Raw genomic sequence first — 26,136 nt, 5'->3', positions numbered from 1 at the left:
CACAGCAAATAAAGTAACTTCCACCATGTTTATCTATACAGTGCTTGCCTGGTAGCCTGTGCTGATTAATATTTAAGATATCAGGTCCGGTTATAGTGGTGGCAGCTTGTTAAACCTTAGTTAAGGAAGTTCCATGCTCCCTTACGTTGGCAGGGGGGACCGTCTGGCTCCCACACAGATGTCCCAAACATATTGTGAATCACCCAGCTAGCTTTGGTACTCATGCAAATTTTCAACCCTCAATAAAATATCTTAAATGTCGCAGTGCTGCATATACAATTAGAGGTCTATCCTCAAGCTACGTTTTTAATAGTGGGTCATACTCAAATATGTGTAGGTATGATTTTCTATACCAACATTCAAATGTAAGTGTAATGTAACCACAGTAACACATATTTTATGCTGTTCCTTAACAGTCTGAGTTATCAATTAATCTCATGAATAATGAGAAAAGTTCCTATTCATCACAAAGTTTCAGAATAAATGGCATTGGTGTTTCTAAATGCATTTACTACATTTGGAGTATGAAGAAGACACTGGTTCCAGTCTGGGTGGTGGACTTCTGAAGTTTCGTGCTTTTTGGACTATTTTATCGAAATACACAGCCACAGTCACTCCAACTCACTAAACTGTCCTATCATGCACCCAGGACTTTAAAGAAACGAGAACACATGGTCTTTCCCACAGGCACTCCCAAAAGTTTAACTACCTCAAATTTGACTCTCATCTGTTTCTCGACAGCAGATATGCAACTTGTATATATCTGAGTGTTACAATTTACTATGGCCTGCATTACGAGTCTGGCAGTCTACTGACCGCCAGACTTGCGGTGGCGGTTCCACCGCCGACGGACCGGCAGTGAAGACCTCCATATTACAAGTGTAGTGGTTTGGCCACTTTCCTGTTCCTACCGCCAGGGCGGTAGGACCGCCGGGCCGGAGATAAGCATCTCTGACCCGGCGGTCCACCAAAGACCACTGGTGGTATTATGAGTCACCTTTCTGCAAAGATTTCATGTCGGTAGCACCGCCACAAAATACCTGGCGGAAAGGCTACCGGCGACAGGAATTTGCATTCCTGTCACCGGTAAACGACTTCCCCACCCCTACCATCTACTCAAGAGCCCCTCACCCCCCTTCCCTTACAACCTTCCCACCCCCCAACCCTCCAGTAACCCCCAACCCCTGCTCCTAGTTGTAACCACTGCATGCACGTACTTACCCCACCTCTCCCCGATTCCCGTAATAACCCCCACCCCCCGCACGCACCCACAGACACACACACCCTGACACTCACTCACACGCACAACACCCTTACACTTATGTGCACACGCTCACAACACCCTTACACTCACACACATGCAACACCCCCCAAATCCATACACACATACACACACGCACAACACCCCCACTCGCATACACACTCACTACATTCACCCCATTGACATGCATACACACTCCATCCCCCACCCCCTCCTTTCCTCAACATACATACACACAGAACCCTCACCCCGTCTACATGCATGCACACACGCACCCCGACCCAGTATTCCCATTCACCCACACATAATTCGCCATCACCAAATTTACACACAGACACACACGCACAAACACTCCCCTTGCCTCCCCCCTCATTCATAACACGCATAGACACACTCACACACATCCATTCATACACCCCGCCACCCTCCCCTTGCGGAGGACACTTATCTCGTCCGACGAGGAGCTCCTCCCAGAAGGGACAGGAGCTGCTCTCCCACCACCGGCAGCGCCCCACCATCAGCGCAGACCAGGCAGTATTACAGGTCGAAATACGGCTGGCGGAGTCTTTTTGGCGGGGGGTCAGTGGTGGAACCGCCTCTGCACTGCCGACCGCCAGCACAACCGCTGGTGACTTTCAACCTAAATAATGGCAGAAAGCTGCCAGCAGTCATAATATGGCAGTCTCCAGACCGCCAGCACTGAAGGTCTAATGGCGGCTTTGTAGTAAATGTTGCCATATAGTTTCAGACACCTGCTAGCTCAAACAAACTTGAAAACATCATTCTTCAAACCATTTTGTCAGGATCCAGAGGTTTAGTGTTCTAAGTATCCTTGTATCTTCAAATCATTCTGGTTACTGTGAAGAATACAAGGGGATCTTCAATAGGGGATTCTCTGGATCTACCAGTTGCAATTTTATTTTTTGGTGGTGGGCCCATATTGTGTTAAGACATATATTGGGCAAGGAGACCCTGAGTTCAAATAAGGGGTAAATAAACGTTCATTATGTATATCCAGTCTTCGACTTCTGGGTGCTAGAATTCAGAGCCACACCAAGTAAATGTGTGATCTAGAACAAGGGGGGCTCTAAAGGATGTCATGGAGTCTCCTATTGGTAGTATATGGGAGTAAGCTTGTCAGGCAGAGGTGCTAGTCCGGGCTTCTCACCTACACTCTGTCATTCTTGTCAACTTGGTCTAATGCTCTTCGCTTTGGAGCTGATTAGTGAATCCCTCCTCAACCTGGGTATACTTCAATTCAATGGACAAACTCTTTAGTAGACACAAAGGTCATTTTAGGGCTCTGGCAGAATTTTCTCAGCTTGGTCCCAACTTTCCACTCCAGTGTCAAGCAGGCATCAGCCTTCTCTACATAGGGTTGCCAATGAGTACCTGTTCATAATACTGGGAGAAGGAATTCGGTTTGTGTTTTCTTGCATGAGGACCTGGACAGCTAAGCACTTTCAACCAACAGAGAAGTTTCTTTCAAATGTTGGTTTCCCATGCATTAGAAATGAGATAATTTGTGCAGACAGTCTGAATGGGCTAGGCAAGTTGCCTAGCGGGCTCCAGCTGGAGACTGCAGATTCAAGATATCATCCAATAGAGCCCTAATGGGAATTCTTAAGTATATTTGGAAACTGACTGGCTTCATCTTCTTGCTCCTGGAAAGTAGGGTGAGTGATCTAGAATGCTTCTATAGAAGCGGCAAACAGAGTGTAATCTTCTACGGAAAGGCTATGATGTACTTTCAACCCAGGAGGAGAGAGAAGTGAGTTCTCAGTAAGGCAGATGGTTTGCAATCATTTGGTTGCATTTCACTGGTAGGAAGATAGGCATTAAAGAATTGGAGAGAGATGAGAGATTCAAAACTTTATTTTGGCAGTAAACCATAAAAAGCAAGTGGTACAGCGTACAAACATAGAAAAAGTTTATATAAATAACACCAAAAGACAATAAAACATATAAAATTCCAAAAGATCAGGAGGGAAACACATCTCTTTCACATTAAGATCTCAAGTTAAACGTACAAGCTTATACCAGTCTCTCATTCGAATTGCACTCTTATTAAAATTTAACACAGCATGACACAAATTAATCACAATTAGTTTCTGTAATAATTCCATTGCAGGACGGTATTGTCTAAGCTCCGCTTGCCGCAACAATGGAGTCAAAAGGATCCTTCTTGGATCTGCATAGAGTGGACTGAATAACAAAGTGACAAGTACTTTGTTTGGAGGCATGATCACAATAATAAGGAGGCAGGTCCTGCAGCTAAAAACATTGTGTCGGGAAAGCTACTTTAAAATGGATCAGATTGAGTCTAAAATATATTAAAAGAAGCCAGTGATTTTGGTTCTCAATCCACCTCAAACATGGTTCCAGGACTTTATCCATGACAATCTGCAAATAAAGTTCCACCGATTTCATAGCCAGAACACCTCTTAGCCTCTCCTCCCCACAGTAGATTGCATACCTAGATTTCACAATCGACTTGGCGTTTCTTGGAAGACATGTGGGGGAGTTGAACCAATCAATTAAACCTAAATTCTGAAGGCCCGATTTTACATACATCAACCACGGTATCTTGTTCACAGTATCTAGAGGTAGACAGTCTAGCATACAAGCTCTAACTAATGCTGCTTCTGGGTTTTGCCAACATTTAATCCACAATAAGAGTGGCAAGATGTTTATTTGATTGGTTATATAAGGGAGGCCCACCTCTTCACGGCATATACAATTTGCTATATTTTTTGGGACTGCAAACAACCTACGGGTAAAGGCATTCTCAATATATTGGCGATTATCTGGTTTTTGATAACCCCAAACCTCTGCCCCATAAATAGCTGCAACAATACATTTAGCTTTATTCAGGGCAATCATCTCTGCCACAGAGGTTTGTGGCTTAGTGACCTAGCAAATCGAAATAATTATTTCTGTTTAGTAACATTTTGCCTCGGACCTACATTCAGAGAGCATGTGGTCCTGAGATAATTTTGCTAATTATGCTTAATACCCAGCTGTTAGCACTCATTAAATGTCTCAAACAAGGTTTCACCTCATCCTTTGAGAAATTAAAAAAAAATTACATGCAGCATGTTCCAAGTCCAGCCTTACCTTGCACACATGTGAATGTTGATGAAACATGAATTTAGGTCTCACTCATAATGAATTTAGAGTGTTTGAAGCTATCTGGTTTACTGCCAAAATCCCACTCTTACTGAGTTGCAAGAGAGTCTGAAGTAGGGATCAACCTGCGGGTCAAGTGATTTTTATACCATTGAGTACAGTTAAGGAATTGTGGTCAATTGAATGACAATTTATGCATTACATATTTTTAGAAATGGGGTATTTGGTTGACAGTCAGGTTACCCCCTGTTCAAGCAAGGACCCTCACTCTAGTCAGGGTAAAAGAGAATCACCGTCAGCTAACCCCTGCTTACCCCCTTGGTAGCTTGGCAGAGCAGTAGGCTTAACTTCAGAGTGCTAGGTGTAAAGTATTTGTACCAACACACACAGTAACTTAATGAAAACACTACAAAATGACACAACACAGGTTTAGAAAAATAGGAAATATTTATCTTAACAAAACAAGACCAAAACGACAAATATCCACAATACACAAGTCAAGTTATTCATAAAAATGCAAAAAGAGTCTTTAAGTAGTTTTAAACACACACTAACACTGTTAGCGTGAATATGTACCTTGGGTGCATCAAAAATAACCCCGCACGGGCGAGTGTGCGTCAAAAAGGGCTTGCGATGCGTTGATTCCACTCCTGAGCGGGACCTTGTGTGGTTTTTCCTTTCGCCGGGTCGTGGCACGTTGTTTCTTCTCTCTGCAGGAGTGCGATGCGTCGATCCAGTCAGCACTCTCGGGTCCGGGCAGGCCTTGCATTGTTTTTACACACCCAGCGGTACTTTAGTCAGAAATCCAGCCGCACTATGATCCGAAAACCACACAGCGAAAGTTGCGATCTCCCAGCCTCCCTCAGCGATGCTACACATAATTTCTCCTGCTCCGTGAGTCGATTCTTCAGTCTTGCTTCCGGCGAGTGCCGATTTTCAGCCGCAGAGCTGGCGGCACATTGTTTCTTCAGCCGCAGATTGGAGTTGCGCGGATCTTTTCCCCGCACGGCACTCTGTGCGTGGATTTCCTTGTCTTTAGGCTGCCAGCTTCTCCTTTCAGGGTCCCAGGAACTGGATGGGGACCACAGGGCAGAGTAGGACTCGCTCCAGAGACTCCAGGTGCTGGCAGAGAGACGTCTTTGCTGTCCCTGAGACGTCAAAACAACAGAAGGCAAGCTCTAAATCAAGCCCTTAGATATTTCTTCTCAAGATGGAAGGCACACAAAGTCCAGTCTTTGCCCTCTTACTCTGGCAGAAGTAGCAACTGCAGGATAGCTCCACAAAGCATAGTCACAGGGAGGGCAGCTCTTCTTCCTCAGCTCTTCACCTCTTCTTCAGGCAGAGGTTCCTCTTGTTTCCAGAAGGGTTTCTAAAGGGTGTGGTTTTGGGTGCCCTTCTTATACCCAATTTCTCCTTTGAAGTAGGCCTACTTCAAAGTAAAGTCTCTTTTGAATGTGAAATCCTGCCTTGACCCGGCCAGGCCCCAGACACTCACCAGGGGGTTGGAGACTGCATTGTGTGAGGACAGGCACAGACCTTTCAGGTGTGAGTGACCACTCCTCCCCTCCCTCCTAGCACAGATGGCTTGTCAGAATATGCAGGTTACATCCCAGCTCCCTTTGTGTCACTGTCTAGTGTGAGGTGCAACCAGCCCAACTGTCAAACTGACCCAAACAGGGAATCCACAAACAGGCAGAGTCACAGAAATGGTATAAGCAAGAAAATGCTCACTTTCTAAAAGTGGCATTTTCAAACACACAATCTCAAAATCAACTTTACTAAAAGATGTATTTTTAAATTGTTAGCTCAGAGACCCCAAACTCCACATGTCAATCCGCACCCAAAGGGAATCTACACTTTAATCAGATTTAAAGGTAGCCCCCATGTTTACCTATGAGAGGGACAGGCCTTGCACAGTGAAAAACTAATTTAGCAATATTTCACTTGCCAAGTCAAATTTACAGTTACAACTGCACACACAGACACTGCAGTGGCAGTCTGAGACATGATTACAGAGCTACTTATGTGGGTGGCTCAACCAGTGCTGCAAGCCCACTAGTAGCATTTGATTTACAGGCCTTGCACCTCCAGTGCACTTTACTAGCGACTTACTAGTAAATCAAATATGCCAATCATGGATAAGCCAATTACATACACATTTTGTAAAGGAGCACTTGCACTTTAGCACTGGTTAGCAGTGGTAAAGTGCCCAGAGTAACAAAAACAGTAGAATCAGAGTCCAGCACACATCAACAACCTGGGGAACAGAGGCAAAAAGTTAAGGGAGACCACGCCAAGGATGAAAAGTCTAACACATATGAAGTGTCGAAGGTGGCAGTACATTTTTGTGAGCTGCGCAGTGTATGCTGTTATCCTTGCGTGGTTTTAGATGCACTTTGACAATTTATGTTTAGTTGGTCTTTCAAAGTGTCAGCATCAAAGTGGCTGTTACAACTGTTACAACTGTTAATGCTTGTCCTCCTACTGTCTCATAAACTGCTGATGCACTCTATTTCTTGCATGTTATATTGTGTTGATGCCTAAATCAAAAAAATCAAGGTGTGGTACAAAGTGTTATGTTAGTCATAATGGCCCACACATCTACAGCTACAACACACTACATCTACAGCTCACACTCAAGGAAGCTCTATTGAGCACAGACAAGATCATGTCATTTACCTTTAGTGATTCACTGGACGACTACCTAAGCAGATGAATATTAGGAATGTGAATGCCTGAACAGGACAGAGTTTAATGTGTTGTCCTATAATCCAGCACTTTAGCAAAATGGACAGTAATCAGTCATCTCAAGCCCAATTGGCAGGTATACCAAATAGTCAGCAATAAAGTGGTATGGGAAGAAGTGGAAAACTCTCATGAAATTATGCTGCATTGACGGTACATATGAATGATGTCATAACATTATTCATTTAAGAAGTGGGTTCAATTACTAACATATTAAATACACCTAGTTAAGGTTTCAACAGAACCTCTCAATAGAACTCTGCTCAACCCTTGTAGCTGTGGCAGAAGCAGCAGGCCATTCCGTGGAGAAAATTGTGCTAAGTTCAAGAAGCACCAACAATTTTAATATCTACAAAATACCACAATACAGTTCCCAAAGTAATTCAGAAAAAAAGAAAGCAATTTTAATGAGCAAAAATCTATTACAAACATCACAAATGGATAGGGGGAACTAAAACTATGATTGTAAAATGTTAAGGCAAAAAGTGTCTAGAAAAAGTACAGTGTCAAGATAAGTTATCAGTTCATTGTTAACCGTGGATAGATATAATTTTAGAATAATCACAATGAAGTGATGGTCAGCTACAACAACTGGGCCCTCTGATCAATGACTTTATTTGTGACTTAATCTGTTTTCTACATCTTAAAGTGGTCTAGCAAGGCAATTTCCAAAGCTTAAGTTTGTGATGGTCCATCAAAGACGGATATGTTGTCCTCAAGCGCCCACTGAATCTATTCATCTTGGTGTCTGAACTTCTGAGCAGAAGAAAGCTGCGATTTGTAGCCATCAAGATATTCATCACTGGGACTGATTTGCTATGTTGCTCTGTTCCACAGATTTATCTTCAGATTCAGACACTTTTTTGATTCTCAAAATCCACTTTTGGTGCAAGGCTGGAAATTCGAAGAGGTCTGATACTTTTACTGTAAGGTCCAGTTGAACTGGTTTCAGTGAAGCAAAAAGCCTGCCAATAGTGAATCCTCTTTGGGGAAGCCTCCGCACCTGTCCTCCACACATGGAAATAATGTCCTACATTTCTTCAACTGCTGAGAAAGTTCTTCACTGTCACTCCTACAACCTTATGTGCTTTCTTCTAAGCTCCAGGCCTATCCCCAGCAAGGACTCTTGCAGGATCCAGTCCTCAGTGGTAGGCTGGGCTCTTTTGGAGTTAGGAGTCCTCATTTTTGGTTCCTGGATGAGACAAACAAGAGGTCAACTACCAGTCTCTTGGTGTCTGGTTTGAATCACTGGGTGGTAGCAGGGAGCCATTAGTCATTGGATCTTTTACTTCCAGTAGTTAGACGGAATCGTCTTCAGAGATGGTTCCCTCACAGGTCCAGAGATGTTCTGAGAAGGTGATGGTGAAGTGCTAGTCCTGTCGAGTGCACTAAGCAGTGACTGGAAAATCCCTACACACAAACTTTCTTGCAAATGTCCCTCCTACTTTTTAATACTTCTTTTCTAGATTTACGTTGCTTTGAGACCCAAATCATGATGTCTCCAAGTAATGTCCAACTAGAGGACTTCTGATCATTCTCCTAGCCACTTCCTTATTTAAATAAGGTCTTTCCCCTCTTTCATGGCCAAAACTGGGTTTCCCTCCAGCTGCGACTGGAGTACAAATGTCTGGTTAGGCACAGGGAATGAATGGCAGAAGATCCTGCCAGCCCAATTTGGCATTGCTAAGTAAAAGGAAACACTTTTAAGGCTGTCCTTTGTTATGCCAAACGTTCCCATCCCCCATGCCTGGTGGCTAATCCTTCCTTGTTGACAACTCCTTTGTCTTTCTGGATGCAGAGGCCAAGCCATTGTCTTCTAAGCCTGGGGTCATTAACGCCCAGGATGTATATTTAACTTCTGGAGGACTGAAAGACATACTGGTTCTAATGCAGTTTTCTCTCTCACAGTATAAAATACACTTTCCTAAAGTTATGTTTCTCCTAAGGTAATCAAACATCAGCTTTCAACATGTATTAGAATTAGATTTTTGAAACTAGGAGAAAACTTGTAATCATTGCTCAATTATTTGCTCCAGCTCTGTTTTAAAATAATGATTTTATGTGTAGCTGGTCCTACAGTTGGAAAATACAGCTTATCTACACAGTGAAAACTGCTTTTGGGTAGTTGTTCACTGTGAGTGCATGCAATTTTCAGTGTGCAGTATGACACATTTTTTATTTGTAAGCACCCAGCCTTGTGGGATACAAGGTAAACTTTGCGGGAGACATGTAAAAATAGATCTTTCTACATGTCACAGGTATTTACCTTACCAAAAGTTACAGCAATGCTTCTAAATTGCACCACCCCAGAGAACAATGATGCTCCCTGAAGGCATACATTTTTACCTACATATGCATTCATGCAACGGTCGAGCCATTGACTTAGAGAAAAATGAAATAACCACTGCAGGTGAATCCAATATGCAGTACATGTTTGAGGGTAAAGCACACATATCCCACTGTTTAGCAGTGTCATAGCACACAGATTCCTACGCCAGCTAACATCACATAGAGAAAATGGGGGGCCGTGTAAACAATTATGTCCTTTCTGACAAGCGCCATCATATGTCATTTTAAAGCGGTGCTTGAGTGTATCATTACTCCATGGTGAACTATGAAAGAGACATTGATGCTGTAACCACTTTCACATCTTATAGTTCTGTTAGAAATATGGAAGCAAGGCTTCAATGTTTAGTCTATGCATCTTTTTTTTCAAAAACTCTGATTAATTGAGCCGATACAGCCATAATAATTGAGCAATGCGGAGCGCTTAACAGTACTTAGCAGCACTGAATACTTGAAAAGACATGATGGAGCAGTAAACATGAAAGCTAGTCTTACGGAAATCTTAAATAAAAAGGAGCATAGCAGCAGACAAAGGTAAGTATAGTGTTGGAGGTCAATGATATACATTGAATGAAGGTGCATAAATACAAAAAAACTTTGAGAGCAGCAGTAAGTAGCCCTTAAACAAAATTAATTCTACACAAAAATCACCTATATTGTCAACATATCTTACGGGAAAATCAGAGCAACGCGTATTGCATTTGTATGCGTTAGCAATGCCATACCATCTGGTTTTCTTCAACACTGTACTTACATCATCTGGTGCCTGCATGCAGCAGATAAGCAATTGAACAACCTGTTCAGGATGTATTTCTAAATATACTGGTCACTTTCAACCTGCTATGTTTCATGTTTCACTGATTTCTAAACAGACTTATTAATTGTTTTCTATTTCGTTACACTGCAAATTTTGATTTCATTCTGTTCAATAAGCTGCTGCTTTCAAATATGGCAACCAACATTCAGGACAGTCGTCAGACCGTCTAGGCAGCCTACTTGCATTTATGGAAAGTGGAATATTTTCCACAAACCCACCGGCTCGTATGTAACTGAATTTGTCCCAGTCAGCGCCTCCTTTAACCACTTCGCTGCCAGGCCTTTTCCCCCTCAGGTGCCAAGCCTTTTTTTGGCTATTTGGGGCAGTTCACGCTTAGGCCCTCATAACTTTTTGTTCACATAAGCTACCCACGCCACATTTGCGTCCTTTTTTTCCAACATCCTAGGGATTCTAGAGGTACCCAGACTTTGTGGGTTCCCCAGAAGGAGGCAAATAAATTAGCCAAAATACAGTGAAAATTTCGTTTTTTTCAAAAAAATGGGAAAAAGGGGCTGCAGAAGAAGGCTTGTGGTTTTTTCCCTGAAAATGGCATCAACAAAGGGTTTGCAGTGCTAAAATAACCAGCTTCCTAGCTTTCAGGAACAGGCAGACTTGAATCAGAAAACCCAATTTTTCAACACAATTTTGGGCATTTTACTGGGACATACCCCATTTTTACGATTTTATGTGCTTTCAGCCTCCTTCCAGTCAGTGACAGAAATGGGCATGAAACCAATGCTGGATCCCAGAAACCGCAACATTTCTGAAAAGTAGACTAAATTCTAAATTCAGCAAGGGGTAATTTGTGTAGATCCTACAAGGGTTTCCTACAGAAAATAACAACTGAAAAAACAAAATATTGAAATTGAGGTGAAAAAATCTGCAATTTTTCCCTACGTTTTACTCTGTAACTTTTTCCTGCAATGTCAGATTTTTTAAAGCAATATACCGTTACGTCTGCTGGACTCTTCTGGTTGCGGGGATATATAGGGCTTGTAGGTTCATCAAGAACCCTAGGTACCCAGAGCCAATAAATGAGCTGCACCCTGCAGTGCGTTTTCATTCTATACTGGGTATACACCAATTCATTTGCTGAAATATAAAGAGTGAGAAATAGCTATCAAGAAAACAAACCTTTGTATTTCCAAAAAGGGCACAAGATAAGGTGTTGAGGAGCAGTGGTTATTTGCACATCTCTGAATTCCGGGGTGACCATACTAGCATGTGAATTACAGGGCATTTCTCAAATAGATGTCTTTTTTACACACTCTCTTATATTTGGAAGGAAAAAATGTAGAGAAACACAAGGGGCAATAACACTTGTTTTGCTAATCTATGTTCCCCCAAGTCTCCCGATAAAAATGATGCGCTCACTTGTGTGGGTAGGCCTAGCGCCCGCGACAGGAAACGCCCCAAAACGCAACGTGGACACAACACATTTTTTGAAAGAAAACAGAGGTGTTTTTTGCAAAGTGCCCACCTGTAGATTTTGGCCTTTTGCTCAGCCGCCACCTAGGGAAACTTACCAAACCTGTGCATTTTTGAAAACTAGAGACCTAGGGGAATCCAAGATGGGGTGACTTGTGGGGCTCTGACCAGCTTCTGTTACCCAGAATCCTTTGCAAACCTCAAACTTTAGCTAAAAAAACAAATTTTCCTCAAATTTTGGTGACAGTAAGTTCTGGAATCAGAGAGGAGCCACAGATTTCCTTCCACCCAGCGTTCCCCAAAGTCTCCCGATAAAAATGATACCTCACTTGTGTGGGTAGGCCTAGCGCCCACGTCAGGATATGCCCCAAAACGCAAGGTGGACCCATCACATTTTTTTGAAAGAAAACAGAGGTGTTTTTTGCAAAGTGCCTCCCTGTAGATTTTGGCCTCTAGCTCAGCCAGCATATAGGGAAACCTACCAAACCTGTGCATTTTTTAAAACTAGAGACCTATGGGAATCCAAGATGGGGTGACTTGTGGGGCTCTGACCAGGTTCTGTTACCCAGAATCCTTTGCAAACCTCAACATTTGGCTAAAAAAACACGTTTTCCTCACATTTTGGTGACAGAAAGTTCTGGAATCAGAGAGGAGCCACAACTTTCCTTCCACCCAGCGTTCCCCCAAGTCTCCTGATAAAAATGATACCTCACTTGTGTGGGTAGGCCTAGCGCCCGCGACAGGATATGCCCCAAAACGCAACGTGGACACATCACATTTTTTTAAAGAAAACAGAGGTGTTTTTTGCAAAGTGACTACCTGTAGATTTTGGACTCTAGCTCAGCCAGCACCTAGGGAAACCTACCAAACCTGTGCATTTGTGAAAACTAGAGACCTAGGGGAATCCAAGATGGGGTGACTTGTGGGGCTCTGACCAGGTTCTGTTACCCAGAATCCTTTGCAAATCTCAAAATTTGGCTAAAAAAACAAATTTTCCTCACATTTTGGTGACAGAAAGTTCTGGAATCAGAGAGGAGCCACAAATTTCCTTCCACCCAGCGTTCCCCCAAGTCTCCCGATAAAAATGATACCTCACTTGTGTGGGTAGGCCTAGCACCCGCGACAGGAAATGCCCCAAAACGCAACGTGGACACATCACATTTTTTTAAAGAAAACAGAGGTGTTTTTTGCAAAGTACCTACCTGTAGATTTTGGCCTCTAGCTCAGCCAGCACCTAGGGAAACCTACCAAACCTGTGCATTTTTGAAAACTAGAGACCTAGGGGAACCCAAGATGGGGTGACTTGTGGGGCTCTGACCAGGTTCTGTTACCCAGAATCCTTTGCAAACCTCAAAATTTGGCTAAAAAAAAAACACGTTTTCCTTACATTTCGGTGACAGAAAGTTCTGGAATATGAGAGGAGCCACAAATTTAATTCCACCCAGCGTTCCCCCAAGTCTCCCGATAAAAATGATACCTCACTTGGGTGGGTAGGCCAAGCGCCCGTGACAGGAAATGCCCCAAAACACAACGTGGACACATCACATTTTTTTTAAAGAAAACAGAGGTGTTTTTTGCAAAGTGCCTACCTGTAGATTTTGGCCTCTAGCTCAGCCGGCACCTAGGGAAACCTACCAAATCTGTGCATTTTTGAAAACTAGAGACCTAGAGGAATCCAAGATGGGGAGACTTGTGGGGCTCTGACCAGGTTCTGTTACCCAGAATCCTTTGCAAACCTCACAATTTGGCTAAAAAAACACATTTTCCTCACATTTCGGTGACAGAAAGTTCTGGAATCTGAGAGGAGCCACAAATTTCCTTCCACCCAGCGTTCCCCCAAGTCTCCCGATAAAAATTATACCTCACTTGTGTGGGTAGGCCTACCGCCCTCGACAGGAAATGGCCCAAAACACCACGTGGACACATCACATTTTTTCATAGAAAACAGTGCCTACCTGTGGATTTTAGCCTCTAGCTCAGCCAGCACCTGGGGAAACCTAGGAAACCAGCGCATTTTTGAAAACTAGAAACCCAGGGAAATCCAAGATGGTGTGACTTGTGGGGCTATGACCAGGTTCTGTTACCCAGAATCCTTTGCAAATCTCAAAATTTGGCTAAAAAAACACGTTTTCCTCACATTTCGGTGACAGAAAGTTCTGGAATCTGAGAGGAGCCACAAATTTCCTTCCACCCAGCGTTCCCCCAAGTCTCCCGATACAAATGATACCTCACTTGTGTGGGTAGGCTTAGCGCCCGCGACAGGAAATGGCCCAAAACACAACGTGGACACATCACTTTTTTCATAGAAAACAGTGCCTACCTGTGGATTTTGGCCTCTAGCTCAGCCGGCCCCAGGGGGGGCAAAAAAGGCCTAAAATAAATTTGTCACCCGCCCCCCCAAAAGCCCCCCCCCCCCGGGAGCGACCCTTGCCTACGGGGTCGCTCCCCCTGCGTGACATTGGCGGCAAAAAAAAAATTCCCAGTGCCTAGTGGTTTCTGCCCCCTTGGGGGCAGATTGACCTAAAATCGGCCGATCTGCCCCCAAGGGGGGCAGAAATGGTCTAAATACAACTTGTCCCCCAGGGGAGCGACCCTTGCCTAATGGGTCGCTCCCCATCTCTAAAAAAAAAAAAAAAGAAAAAAAAAGAAAACACAAAATACAATTTACCCTGGCGCCTAGAGGTTTCTGCCCCCCCTGGGGGCAGATCGGCCTAATAACAATAGGCCGATCTGCCCCAGGGGGGGCAGAAATGGCCTAAAATAAATTTGCCCCCCCACCCTCCCAAACCCCCCGGGAGCGACCCTTGCCTACGGGGTCGCTCCCCCTGCGTGACATTGGCGCCAAAAAAAGATCCCCGGTGCATAGTGGTTTTTTCTGCCCCCTTGGGGGCAGATTGACCTAAAATCGGCCAATCTGCCCCCAAGGGGGGCAGAAATGGTCTAAATACAATTTGCCCCCCAGGGGAGCGACCCTTGCCTAGTGGGACGCTCCCCATCTGTAAAACAATAACAAAACAAAAAAATCCCCGTGCCTAGTGGTTTCTGCCCCCCTTGGGGGCAGATCAGCCTAATTACAATAGGCTGATCTGGCAGAAATGGCCTAAAATAAATTTGCCCCCCAGGGGAGCGATCCTTGCCTAAGCGGTCGCTCCCCTTACGTGAAAAACAACAACAACAAAAAACTCCCTTGGTGTCTAGTGGTTTCTACCCCCCTTGGGGGCAGATTGGCCTCATAAAAATAGGCATATCTGCCCCCAAGGGGAGCAGAAATGGCCTGAATAGATGTTGCCCCCTATGGGAGCGACCCTTGCCTAAGGGGACGCTCCCCACACCTAAAACACAAAACAAAATAAAAAAAAAATTAAAAAAAGTATCTTTGGTGTCTAGAGGTTTTTGCCCCCGGGGGGGGGCAGAAAAGGCCTTAAAAAAAAATGCCCCCCTGGGAGCGACCCTTGCCCAAGGGGTCGCTCCCTTATGTCACTTTCACCAACAAACAAAAAAAAATCCCTGGTGTCTAGTGGGGTTTCAAAAGCCGGATTGCAAGCAATTCGGCTTTTGAAACCCTGGGAGAGACTTCAAAGGGAAGGAAATACATTTCCTTCCCTTTGAAGCCTCTCCTTGCCTCCCCCACGTGATCAAAAGAGAAATGCTGAGCATTTCTCTTAGCTTCCAGCCAATGGGGGAGGCTCCTGTGATTGTCAGCGCGCGCTGACGTCACAGGGGGGGTGGGGGGGGGGTCGTTGGTTGAAGGGGAACGGATTCCCCTTTCAGCCCTGACCTGGGGGCTGGGGGGGCGGCCCTCGGTGGGAGCGCTAGCGCTTCCCCCGAGGGCCGGTAGGAGGACGTAATGGTTACGTCCATGGCGCCGCACGGGCGCTGCCATGGACGTAACCGTTACGTCCGTGGCGGGGAGGGGGTTAACGGGCACTTCTTTTATTTTAACCAACTGGCCCAATTGCATCACTTCTTCATAGTTGTGAAGGAATCCTTAGGCATTTCTGAGGCCTACCGCTTATTTTCTGGAACATAATAAGTAATTACTCAACTTAGATACTCTTTTCATAATTATCAGTCAGAGTAACATAGGTAACAATCATCCTCCAGCCATTCCTACTCAACAGATGCAGACAACTACTATTTTTCCTGTACTCTATACAAAGTGACCGTCTCTGTTCACATAAAATCCATTCAGACGTAAGCACCATAATTGTGCTACTACCACCCAACATTTGCTCTCTACCTCAACAGAGTATGAAAGACTGGCTTTAGAGCCTCTGTCAGGGCCTCCTTGGCTGTGAATCTAGAAGGTAGAACATTTTCTTCTATACTTTTTTTCAATAAATATATGACACCCAGGCCTTATTCACAAACTGCACTTTGAAGTACTACACAATGTACTACAAAATGTACTTGAAAGTGTAAGCTTTGCCTACACTTCCAAGTGAGGAGTTCTCTGCCCCAACTGCGGAGTCTCAGCACATTAGTGTAGATTTTAGTAGTACATTTTGGAGGAACACAAGGGAGTGGGAGGAAAAAGGAGCAAACCTGCTACTTGAGGGGATCAGATTAGGGAGGAGTATGAGGAGTTTAGGGAGGTTCAGGAAGGGGATTGGTGAGGAACGTACCCATCCACACAAGAGTGAGCCAACTGCATTACTCTTGGGGTGAAGACGTGTAACATACAATTTTGTAGTAAGCTTATACTCTGAGTTTTGAATATTGACTGTAGTAATCTTACTACAAAGTGTACTCTCACTCAAAAGTGTCACTTACCTCTGAATCAAGCCCACATGATGTAAGGATGTAAGGATTGTAGTTATAACAGTAAAGTGGACATAGATTACATACATAATAAACAGTTTTACATAACTTTTGTCCATATCCTCGTCAACAATATACACTTAGGGCCTGATTTAGATCTTGGTGGATGAGTTACGCTGTCACAAAGGTAACGGATATCTTCCCTGCCAAAATTTAAATCCCATGTATATAATGGAATTTATATTTTGGCGGGCAGGAAATCCATCACCATTGTGATGGAGTAACATGTTCGCCAAGATCTGAATCAGTCCCTTACTGACCTCTTACTGATTTAGTATGATCCGGGGTGACCAATCCTAAGTGGTCATATTATGGGATCTATTTAATGCGCTGTCTTGTGGCTCCTGATATCAAACATCTGTTAGTGTGAATACAGTGGGCCCTATTATGAGTCTGGAAATCTGAAGACTGCCAGACTCACGGTGGAGGTTGGACCACAGCAGCTGTGGCGATCTAATCGCCACATTACGACCCTGGCGGTCAGACCGCCAAAAGATCAACATCTCCGCCAAGATCTTTGATCCTGACGGGATGATGGTGGACATCGTTCTAATCAGCCATGGTGGCACTGAAGTCCAGACATTGCCGCAGCCAGTGCAGTGCCCCCCTCGCTAGCACCGTCGGAATGTGCACTGTCGCACAACAGACAGTGCGCATTACGAGGGTATGGGGGGCAGTGGAAAACTCGTAATGAGGCAGGTCAGTATGCTCCATACAAATAGTAAATAGTGAACTTGCTACAAAGTGTAAACCTACTCAAAAGGGCAACTTGACTTTGTAAATCAAGCCCACACAATATAGGGATGCAAGGAATGCAGCTGAAATGGTAAAATGGGCATACATACAATACATATTAATATGTCCTATTTTACTTGTGTCCATATCCTCATCAACAATGTACACTTTTTACTTGGTTTGATGTCAGCCACTGACCTGTAAGGCACTGCCTCCCGGATCCTGATATCCTACAGCTGTAGTCATGAATTCATTGTCTTGAAAGCCAGGAATTAATTTAATGGAACATTACATTTTTTTAAAAGCAGGCATTCATGGCATCAGTGTGTGCCTGCCTGTTTCCTCAATTTTAAAGTTAAAAAAATAGGAAGAAAAGGACATACTTGCAGTTTTTACACTTCAGTCCAAATAACATTCCTTTCCCGCAGACAGTGCATGTCTGAGACATCCAGTATTTTGTTGAAAATCTGCATGAGAAAAAAAGAAAACAAATCAAATCAAATATGTTTTATCATTCAAAAGGTTAAGAGACACATGTAGTCTATTAAGAATCACTGCGGGGTTGCAGCAATGACAGCCAATGGAGAAAGCAGGAGGGAAGTAGGGGCATAAGATATCACATAAAAATGAGTGATTTGGCTACAGGGTGAACCCCAGAGTCATCCAAAGGGTCCCTAGGGTTCAGTGGCATTAAGTGTACCACTGAACTGGTTACCGAGCACGTACCTAGATTCATATTCTCCAGTGGTATTCAGAGGACCATTACGTTATTTTGTTTTGTTTTTAATCTTTTTTTATTTGTTTAATATTTCACACTGGGAAGAAAAAAAAAGATCCAGTCATATTGTAAAACATGTAACGTTACACAGTTATTTTTGCACCAATACTGGTTTCTCGCACTTGTCATTTGCTTTCTTATCATTGTGGTTACTTAGGTGCATACAGCTGGAGTTCTTTAAAGTCATTAATAGCGCGTGTAGAATAGAATGTAAAAAGAAATAATAAGAAAATAGAGAGAAAGATAGGGGAGGAGGCTTGTTCAAGGAGCCGTTTGTCGGGGGAGCCAGGACAGGGAGGGGGGGGGCAGACCGCCACGCCGCCGAGGCCCCGGTCCCGGAACGGGAGCCGCCCCACGTGCCCACCTTCCAGTTCAAACTCACTGCGTATGCGTGGATCTCGCTTGTTCGTGGATTTAAGAAGGGGGAATGCCGAAGACCCGACCTCCGCAGCCCGGTCATCCCGCCCCCCGCCCCCAGCCGCGTCCCGGACCGACACGGCACAGCACGTCCACTCCGATTTATATGTTTCATTTTATTGCCCTTGGTTCCGTTTTGTGTCAGCGATGTCCTGTTGGTTGCTTTTAGTTGGTGAGTGTTCTAGGGAATGTGTAATGGCATTAACTACATGTGTGGTCTGTGCGCTACCTGTTTTTTTGTTTTTTTTTAACCTATTTGCTCAGGGGGGTCGTTTATCGTCTTTACTTTCCAGGATTATAACAAAGCAGTTCCAGATTTCTACTCCCTTTACTTTGGTCCCCCTGTCCCGAAGCGATTGCAGTGTGTATGCTTCTGCTTTTGCCCACCGTAGGAGCTCTGCCTGCCAGTGTTGCATCCCCGGTACATTAGGCGCTGTCCAGTGCATAGCTATTAGTCGTCGGTACAGGACCAGAGCCAGGTCTATGCATTTATGTATCTGCTTTCGGCCTTTGGGTCTGTCTCTTATGCCCAGTGAGCAGAGTTCCAGGCTGGGGGATAATGGGGTATCTAACCATTCGGCTATTAGAGATATTATGTCACTCCAAGCGTTCAAGACTGGGGGGCACTCCCATGTCATATGGAAAAAGGTGGCTTCAGCGGTTCCACATCTGGGGCATTTCTGAGACGATTGAGGGAACATGCGTGCAAGTCGATGTGGTGATAGATATTTCTGGTGTATATAATTGAACTGTGTGTATCGAAGCCTGGGGTTGCGTGACACGGTTTGAGTCGATGTTAGAGCCTGGTTCCACGCGTGCGGTGAAAGAGTGGTAGTTAGTGTCTGGTCCCATATGTTTTTAGCTTGTTCTTGACCTTGTGTGAATTGTGTAGTCAGGATTTTGTATATTCCCGATATATTCATTGGGTCTTGTGTGTTATTTAGTAAATCGTGTAAGATAGGGGCCGCGTTAGGTTCATTGTTTCCGCAGTTCCATGTAGCGCGTATTAGTTGCCGTACTGCGCCAAATGTGATTAAGTCTCCTCGCCCTAAGTTGTGGGCGTCAGCCAGTGCTCCATAAGTTATAAAGTGTCCGTCACTATATATATCACCCACTGTTTGTATGCCTTTCTCCGGCCATGTTGTTAGGCCTAGTTTTACAGCTATCCCTTCGATTTTTGGTATATCAAGAAGTGGTATCTCAGGGGAGTATTGTGGTTTCTTGTCCCCGGTTAATGCAAATCGATTCCATATCCAACGTGCATTATTAAGTAGAATGTTTTGTGTGCGCCGTGAGTCGTCTCGGTCCAACAGGTAGCGTATTATATTGGTGTGACCCAAGTCGCTGTGTATAGTTTGTGCTTCTGTGTGTGCAGGGTCGCATATCCATTTAAGCACCCACTGTAATTGGGCGGATGCATAGTACAGTTCGAATCGCGGCACCCCCATCCCTCCCTGTGCAAGTGGTTGATATATTTCTGTTAGGGCCACTCTGCGGCGACCATTACCCCATATCAAATCCGTCCGTTTACTGGTCAGGGTTTTAAAGAAAGAGGCAGGCAGTGCAAATGGTAGCGCTGAGAAAAAATACAGCAGGCGCAGCAGAACAATCATCTTCGCTATAGCCACTCTTCCCATAGGGGAGAGTGGGAGCGAACACCAAAAGGGTAGAGAGCACCGGAGGGATCTGATCGCTCGTCCTAGGTTGCCCTCTTTGAGGTCTTGGGGGTCATGATAGATGTTTATCCCCATGTATTTGAATGTGGTGTGGCACCATTTCAAATCTCCCGGGGAGTGGGCCGTTCGGAGTATCTCTGGAATCGCGCGCAATGGGAATAGACAGGATTTCAACCAGCTCACTTTTAAACCGGACACAGTGGCAAATTGTTCCAGCAGCTGGAGTATACCAGGAAGGGAAGCTGCGTAGTTTCGCAGGAATATTAGTGCATCGTCTGCATACAGTGACACTATGCGGTACGTATGTCCATCTTGGATGCCCCAGGCTGGCGCAAGTGCACGCAGTCGGGCAGCCAGGGGCTCAATGGAGAGAGCGAACAGCAATGGGGATAATGGGCATCCTTGCCTAGTGCCCCTTTCAATGTTGAACTTCTCGGATATGGTTTCTCCTGTCTTGACTCTTGCTGTCGGTTTAAAGTATAAAGCCCTGATCCAGCTAGTGTATGTCTTGCCGAAACCCATTTGGTTAAGTGTTTCCAGCAGGAAGGGCCAACCCAGTGTATCAAATGCCTTTTCGATATCCAGTGACTCTGCTACCTGCCTGTATTCGCCCTCTGGGGTATTTGCCATCAGGCGTAATAAGTTCCGTATATTGATAAATGTGTTGCGGCCGGGTACAAATCCAGACTGGTCATAGTGCACCAGGCCCAGCAGCAAGGGAAGCAGCTGAATTACTAATATTTTGCCGATTAATTTGCAGTCTGAGTTTAGTAGCGATAGCGGGCTGTATGAACGAACATCCAATGGGTCGTGGCCTGGTTTAGGCAGCACCACTATTACCACCTCACGCTGTGATTCTGTCAACTGGCCTTGTTCCAAGGCCTCGCCCAACATTTCTAAGTATGGCGCTAATGTTTGTGCCTGGAAAGTGCTGTAATATTCTATGGGGAGGCCGTCGCTGCCCGGTGACTTACCATGCGCCAGATGCTGCAACGCCTGCTGCACTTCTGTGAGGTCTATCAGTCTTTCCGGTTCCCCGGCCTGTGTTGCCGTGAGGTGATTTATTTGTACTCCACTGAAGAACGCGCTCAGCTGTTCTTGTGAGGGAGGGGGTTGAGGCCTGTAAAGTATACTGTAATATTCTTTAAAGGCGTCATTTATTTCAGCTTGGGTGTTTATTATTGTCCCTGTATCTAGGCGGATGGCCCCGATAGAGGCGCTGTGTTGCTCGCTCTTCAGGAGCCATGCCAGGAGTCTTCCTGGCCTATCTCCCTCTGCGTACATGCGGGCCAAGCGATATCGATAATCATATTGCCTCAGGCGGTGGTCTGCCTCATTCCACTGTGTCCTCAGTCAAGCGAGGTCCGCGTTTTCTATTGCACCCTCTGCGAATCTGCATTCTGCAGAACGGACATTTTGCTCGTGCTTGCGGATTTCGTTTGTTAATGTTTGCTGTACTCCCTTGGTCATTTTCATGCATGTGCCCCTTATTACCACCTTGTGTGCATCCCATTCATTTGCTCTGGATTTCGTTGTTCCACTATTTAGTACTAAGTATGAAGTGATTTGAGTGGCTATTTTCTTCTAAAAGGGGGGTCCTGTAAGAGTCTTGGTTGGAGGCGCCATGTCGGGATTTGTGTGCGTGGTCTGCCCCATTTGATATGTGCTATGAGTGGGCAATGATCTGAGATTACCCTTGCGGTGTATTCTGCGTTGGTGAATTTGTGTATCAAGTCTTGTGAGCTAAGTATTAAGTCTATGCGGGTGTGTAAGAGGTGTACAGGTGAGTAATAGGAGTATTCTCTGTCCAGTGGGTGTAGGTGTCTCCATACATCGATTAGGCGGCGCTCCGTCATCCAGGATTGAAGTATTTGTGAGTTTTTCCATACTGGGGCAGCTACTAGCGGGGTATGTGATCTATCCATATCTATTTGTGGGACGCAGTTCATGTCCCCGCCCCATATGCTGGGCATGTTTAGGGTGTTTGACAAGCGGGTGACGGTGGTTTGTAGAAATTCGCCCTGTTTAACATTGGGGGTATATAGTCCAGTAATCACCAATGGTTCACCGTCGAGCAAACCTACCAACTGGATAAATCTGCCTTCCTTATCTGCTATGTTATGCTTCACAGTGTAGGGGACCCCCGGTGCTATCCAAATCAGGACACCCCTTGCAAAAGACGATGTCCCTGCGCCGTATATCTGTCCCGCCCATCTCTTTTCTATTGCTTTGATGTCTGCTGGTGTAATGTGTGTTTCTTGTAATATGGCAATGTGTATGTGATGGCGTTTTACTTGTGCGCATATCTTATTTCGTTTGGTTGTACCTGCCATGCCCTTAACATTCCAAGTTTTGTTATATAATGTGTCTCTGTGCGTCATTTTAAGTTATAGCATCTTTCGCCCGCAGGGCTCGCATCAGGGGCAGGGTCTTCTCCACCCACCGCGCAGCGCAGGTCCACCGTAGCGCACTAGTCCCCCCCACACCGATCGGACCATTTATGTAGGATATTGATTGCCCCGAGAGAGTGTAGTAGGTTCCTCCAAAGCTGAGGTAGAGGGGAGAAAACAACATAAGATAATGAAAAGCATATACTGGGCGAGGCCCAACTTTAAACGCTGTGGCACAGCCGGTGCCTAAATCGTGATCAATGAAGGTCTGTTCCATTCAGATCCCGTTCAGGTGGTAGGGGATGTGGGTTGGTAGGGGCTGAGCTCACGCCCGTGGCGCACCGCTATGTTGTTTGTTCCCAGCGCCATCCTGTGTGTAGCCGTATGGGCCGATTCTGATGTTTCCGTAACTTCAAGTATCCGCGTCGAGCCGGCCCATCTCCGGTGTTGTGTTAAATCGTCTTTTCTCACGCTCTGTGTCCCCAATCATTTTAGCGCGGATAGTACTAGGTGCCGCTACTTTGGGGCTCCATCTATGGGTCCTCATATTTCGTCAACCGTACGTGGAGTGAGGTCCAGACCCCCGGCCAGCAGAGAGAGGGAGGGGCTGGATCCACTGCGTTGTGAGCCGCTGTCGTTGAGATCTGCTTCGTTACTGGTGTGCAGTTGCGAGCGCGCGAGTGTGCTAATCTCTTAAGGCTTGCGCCTGGTCATTCGCCACTTGTGATTTTGTTGGTCGTGTCAAAGTGTTTTTCTTTTTTTTCTTCGGGGGTAGGGTGTTATCCAGTCTTCCTTCACCTTATCTTCTTTTGATGAGTCGACCAGGCCCTTAGCGTGAGCCCACGTCCATGCGTCCTCCGGTGTTGGGAATATGAGTGTTCTTTCATCTAAGATTATCCACAGGCGAGCTGGGAACATGAGTGAATAGGTGATTTTATGTTTGCGTAGTACTTGCTTGATTTTAACATAAGATGCTCTCTTGTTTTGCACTTCCATCGTGTAGTCCGGGTAGGCAGTGACAGTGCAGTTCTCCATGTTGACCGTTCCTGAAGTTCTGAAGTGTTGTAAGACCAGGTCCCTATCTCTGCAGTTTAGGAATTGCGCTATCAGTGGGCGAGGCGGGGTACCTGGACGGGGAGGTCTGCCCGGGATTCTATATGCTCTTTCTATGATTGGTACTTTTGCGGGGTCCTGTATTTTCATTATGTCTTTGAGACAGTTCTCCAGGAATTCTTCAGCCTTGGTTGATTCTGTTCTTTCTGGAATACCCAGGAATCTGATATTATTGCGTCTAGAGCGGCCCTCTGCGTCCTCGGCTCTTCGCTGTAGCTGCGTGATTTCCGCTTCCAGTTGTTGTATTTTATTTTTCATGTCTGTTACCTCTGGTTGGACGGTTTCCAATGTTGTTTCTGTGTTGGCTACCCTGTCTGTTAGTTTGCGGTGATCCTCGTGGAGTATAGTGATTTCCATGATTGCAGAATAAATTTTACATTCAAGGGAAGTCTTAGGGGGTCATTCTGACCCTGGCGGTCATGGACCGCCAGGGCCAACGACCGCGGGAGCACCGCCAACAGGCTGGCGGTGCTCCCATGGGCATTCTGACCACGGTGGTACAGCCGCGGTCAGAAACGGGAAACCGGCGGTGTCCCGCCGGTTTCCCGCTGCCCAAGGGAATCCTCCATGGCGGCGCTGCAAGCAGCGCCGCCATGGGGATTCCGACCCCCTTACCGCCAGCCTGGTTCTGGCGGTTTTGACCGCCAGAACCTGGCTGGCGGTAACGGGTGTTGTGGGGCCCCTGGGGGCCCCTGCAGTGCCCATGCCAATGGCATGGGCACTGCAGGGGCCCCCTAACAGGGCCCCACCAAGATTTTCAGTGTCTGCCAAGCAGACACTGAAAATCGCGACGGGTGCAACTGCACCCGTCGCACCCCTTCCACTCCGCCGGCTCCATTCGGAGCCGGCATCCTCATGGAAGGGGGTTTCTCGCTGGGCTGGCGGGCGGCCTTCTGGCGGTCGCCCGCCAGCCCAGCGGGAAACTCAGAATTACCGCGGCGGTCTTTTGACCGCGCAGCGGTATTCTGACGGCGGGACTTTGGCGGGCGGCCTCCGCCGCCCGCCAAAGTCAGAATGACCCCCTTAGTGTCCATAACTGCTTGCAGAAGTTTTTCAAATTGTAACGAGTGCGTGCGCAGCGTCTCATTCACTTGCGATATTGTTGTGATTTGTGAGTCAAGATTATTCGTTGCTGGAGGGGTTCCACGGTCCATGTGGGTCCCTGGTTTAGGCTGTTTTGGTTTGACCATTATTCCCTGAGATGGTGAGCTCTATTAGACTACCCGCAGGTTCTGTGTGTTGCCTGTTCTGCGTGGAGTTATGACGCGCATCAGTAGGGCTGTGTTCACTTCGTTCAGCTAGCTGTTTGGTTGCTGGTCCCGAGGGTCCAACTATATGCTTCTACGATTGGAACATCTGTGCGGGCTCCAGTGGGACCTATCTGTTGTCGCTCTGGTTGTATCCTATCAGTGAGGTCGGCACCACTGTTCTACGTGCGCTGTTGCAGTTTTGCATATAGTTCTTGTATTTACATGGTTGTTATTTATGTCTCCAACTTCCGGTGTCGCCGTTTTTTTCTTTTTTTTCCTTTCCTCCCCCTTATTTTGTTTTTACTGGGCCTAGGGTCAATCTGCTCTGCGTCAGGGGCCACTGGTCTCAGTTCCGTTGTTGTTCTAGAGGTCCCCCGGGAGTCCTGGTGCTAATTGTGCATGCGCTACGTTCACGGGCTCCTCTACCTTTTAAAGGCCCAGCGCTGTGCCGGACCCACCTCTCTCGCCTCGGGCCCCGCCTCATTAGGGTCCGATCCTGGGTGTTTTTGGGCTCAACCTCCCTCGGTCCCGTCGTTTTTCTAGGGATCCCCCGGGAGTCTTGGTGCCTATTGTGCGTTTTCCCTTCTTTTTCTTCTCTCCTGTCTTCTTTTCTTTCACAGAGGTTCAATCCTGGGTGCTCCTGAATTCGAGCTCCCGCTGCTATCAGCGGCAGCGCCACATCTCTGTCTATGCCGGGGCTCGCAGCGGCCCTCTCCTGACCGTGGACCCAGGGCTCACCTCGTTCCCGGCGTCGGGCCGCCAGCCGGGGTGGACTGCCCGGAACACCAGCTCGTTTTTAGGTGCCCGACGGAGGCCGTCACTCAAGTTCTCAGGGCCGCGCTGGAGGTCCTCTTTGTTCCGCCGACTGCTCCGCCTGGGAGCAGTCCACGGTTGCACAGGACGGCACGTCCATCGCTTCGCTTTGGCTCTGCAGGCGTCACGCAGCCGGGAGCCCGACCCGTTTGTCCTCAGTGCAACACCGCTGATTCACCTGTGTCAGGATCGGCTCTTCCTTGAGGCAAGGGATATTTCTGGGTGAGGCTCAGTGGTAGCCTCGGGCAGCATCCTGTCTCGTCGGCCGAGCCCGGTTATGCATTTTAATGGCGCCTTCCATGATGGCCCTCCAGGACCACACGTGTCACGCCCGAGCTTCTTTTGAGTTTTGGAGCCTCGTATTCTCAGGTGGGGGCTCCGTGTTGCGTTTTTTTTATATTTTGGCTGCGCTGGTGT

General features: G+C 46.2%; 1 protein-coding gene across 1 annotated transcript in view; it reads right to left on the bottom strand.

Moving 5' to 3' along the window:
- KSR2 (kinase suppressor of ras 2) overlaps window positions 1-26,136 on the bottom strand; it is a 2,099,185-nt gene that overhangs the window by 1,061,530 nt on the left and 1,011,519 nt on the right. Inside the window, exon 7 of the mRNA XM_069212691.1 lies at window positions 17,666-17,749. Within this exon, the coding sequence (XP_069068792.1) occupies window positions 17,666-17,749 (84 nt within the window). The remainder of the gene's footprint in view (window positions 1-17,665; window positions 17,750-26,136) is intronic.

This window comes from Pleurodeles waltl, chromosome 11, assembly GCF_031143425.1.
Source record: "Pleurodeles waltl isolate 20211129_DDA chromosome 11, aPleWal1.hap1.20221129, whole genome shotgun sequence".
In the NCBI taxonomy this organism is placed as follows: domain Eukaryota; kingdom Metazoa; phylum Chordata; class Amphibia; order Caudata; family Salamandridae; genus Pleurodeles; species Pleurodeles waltl.
Note: the sequence above shows the minus strand (reverse complement) of the source record. Positions and strands in the feature narration are given on the sequence as shown.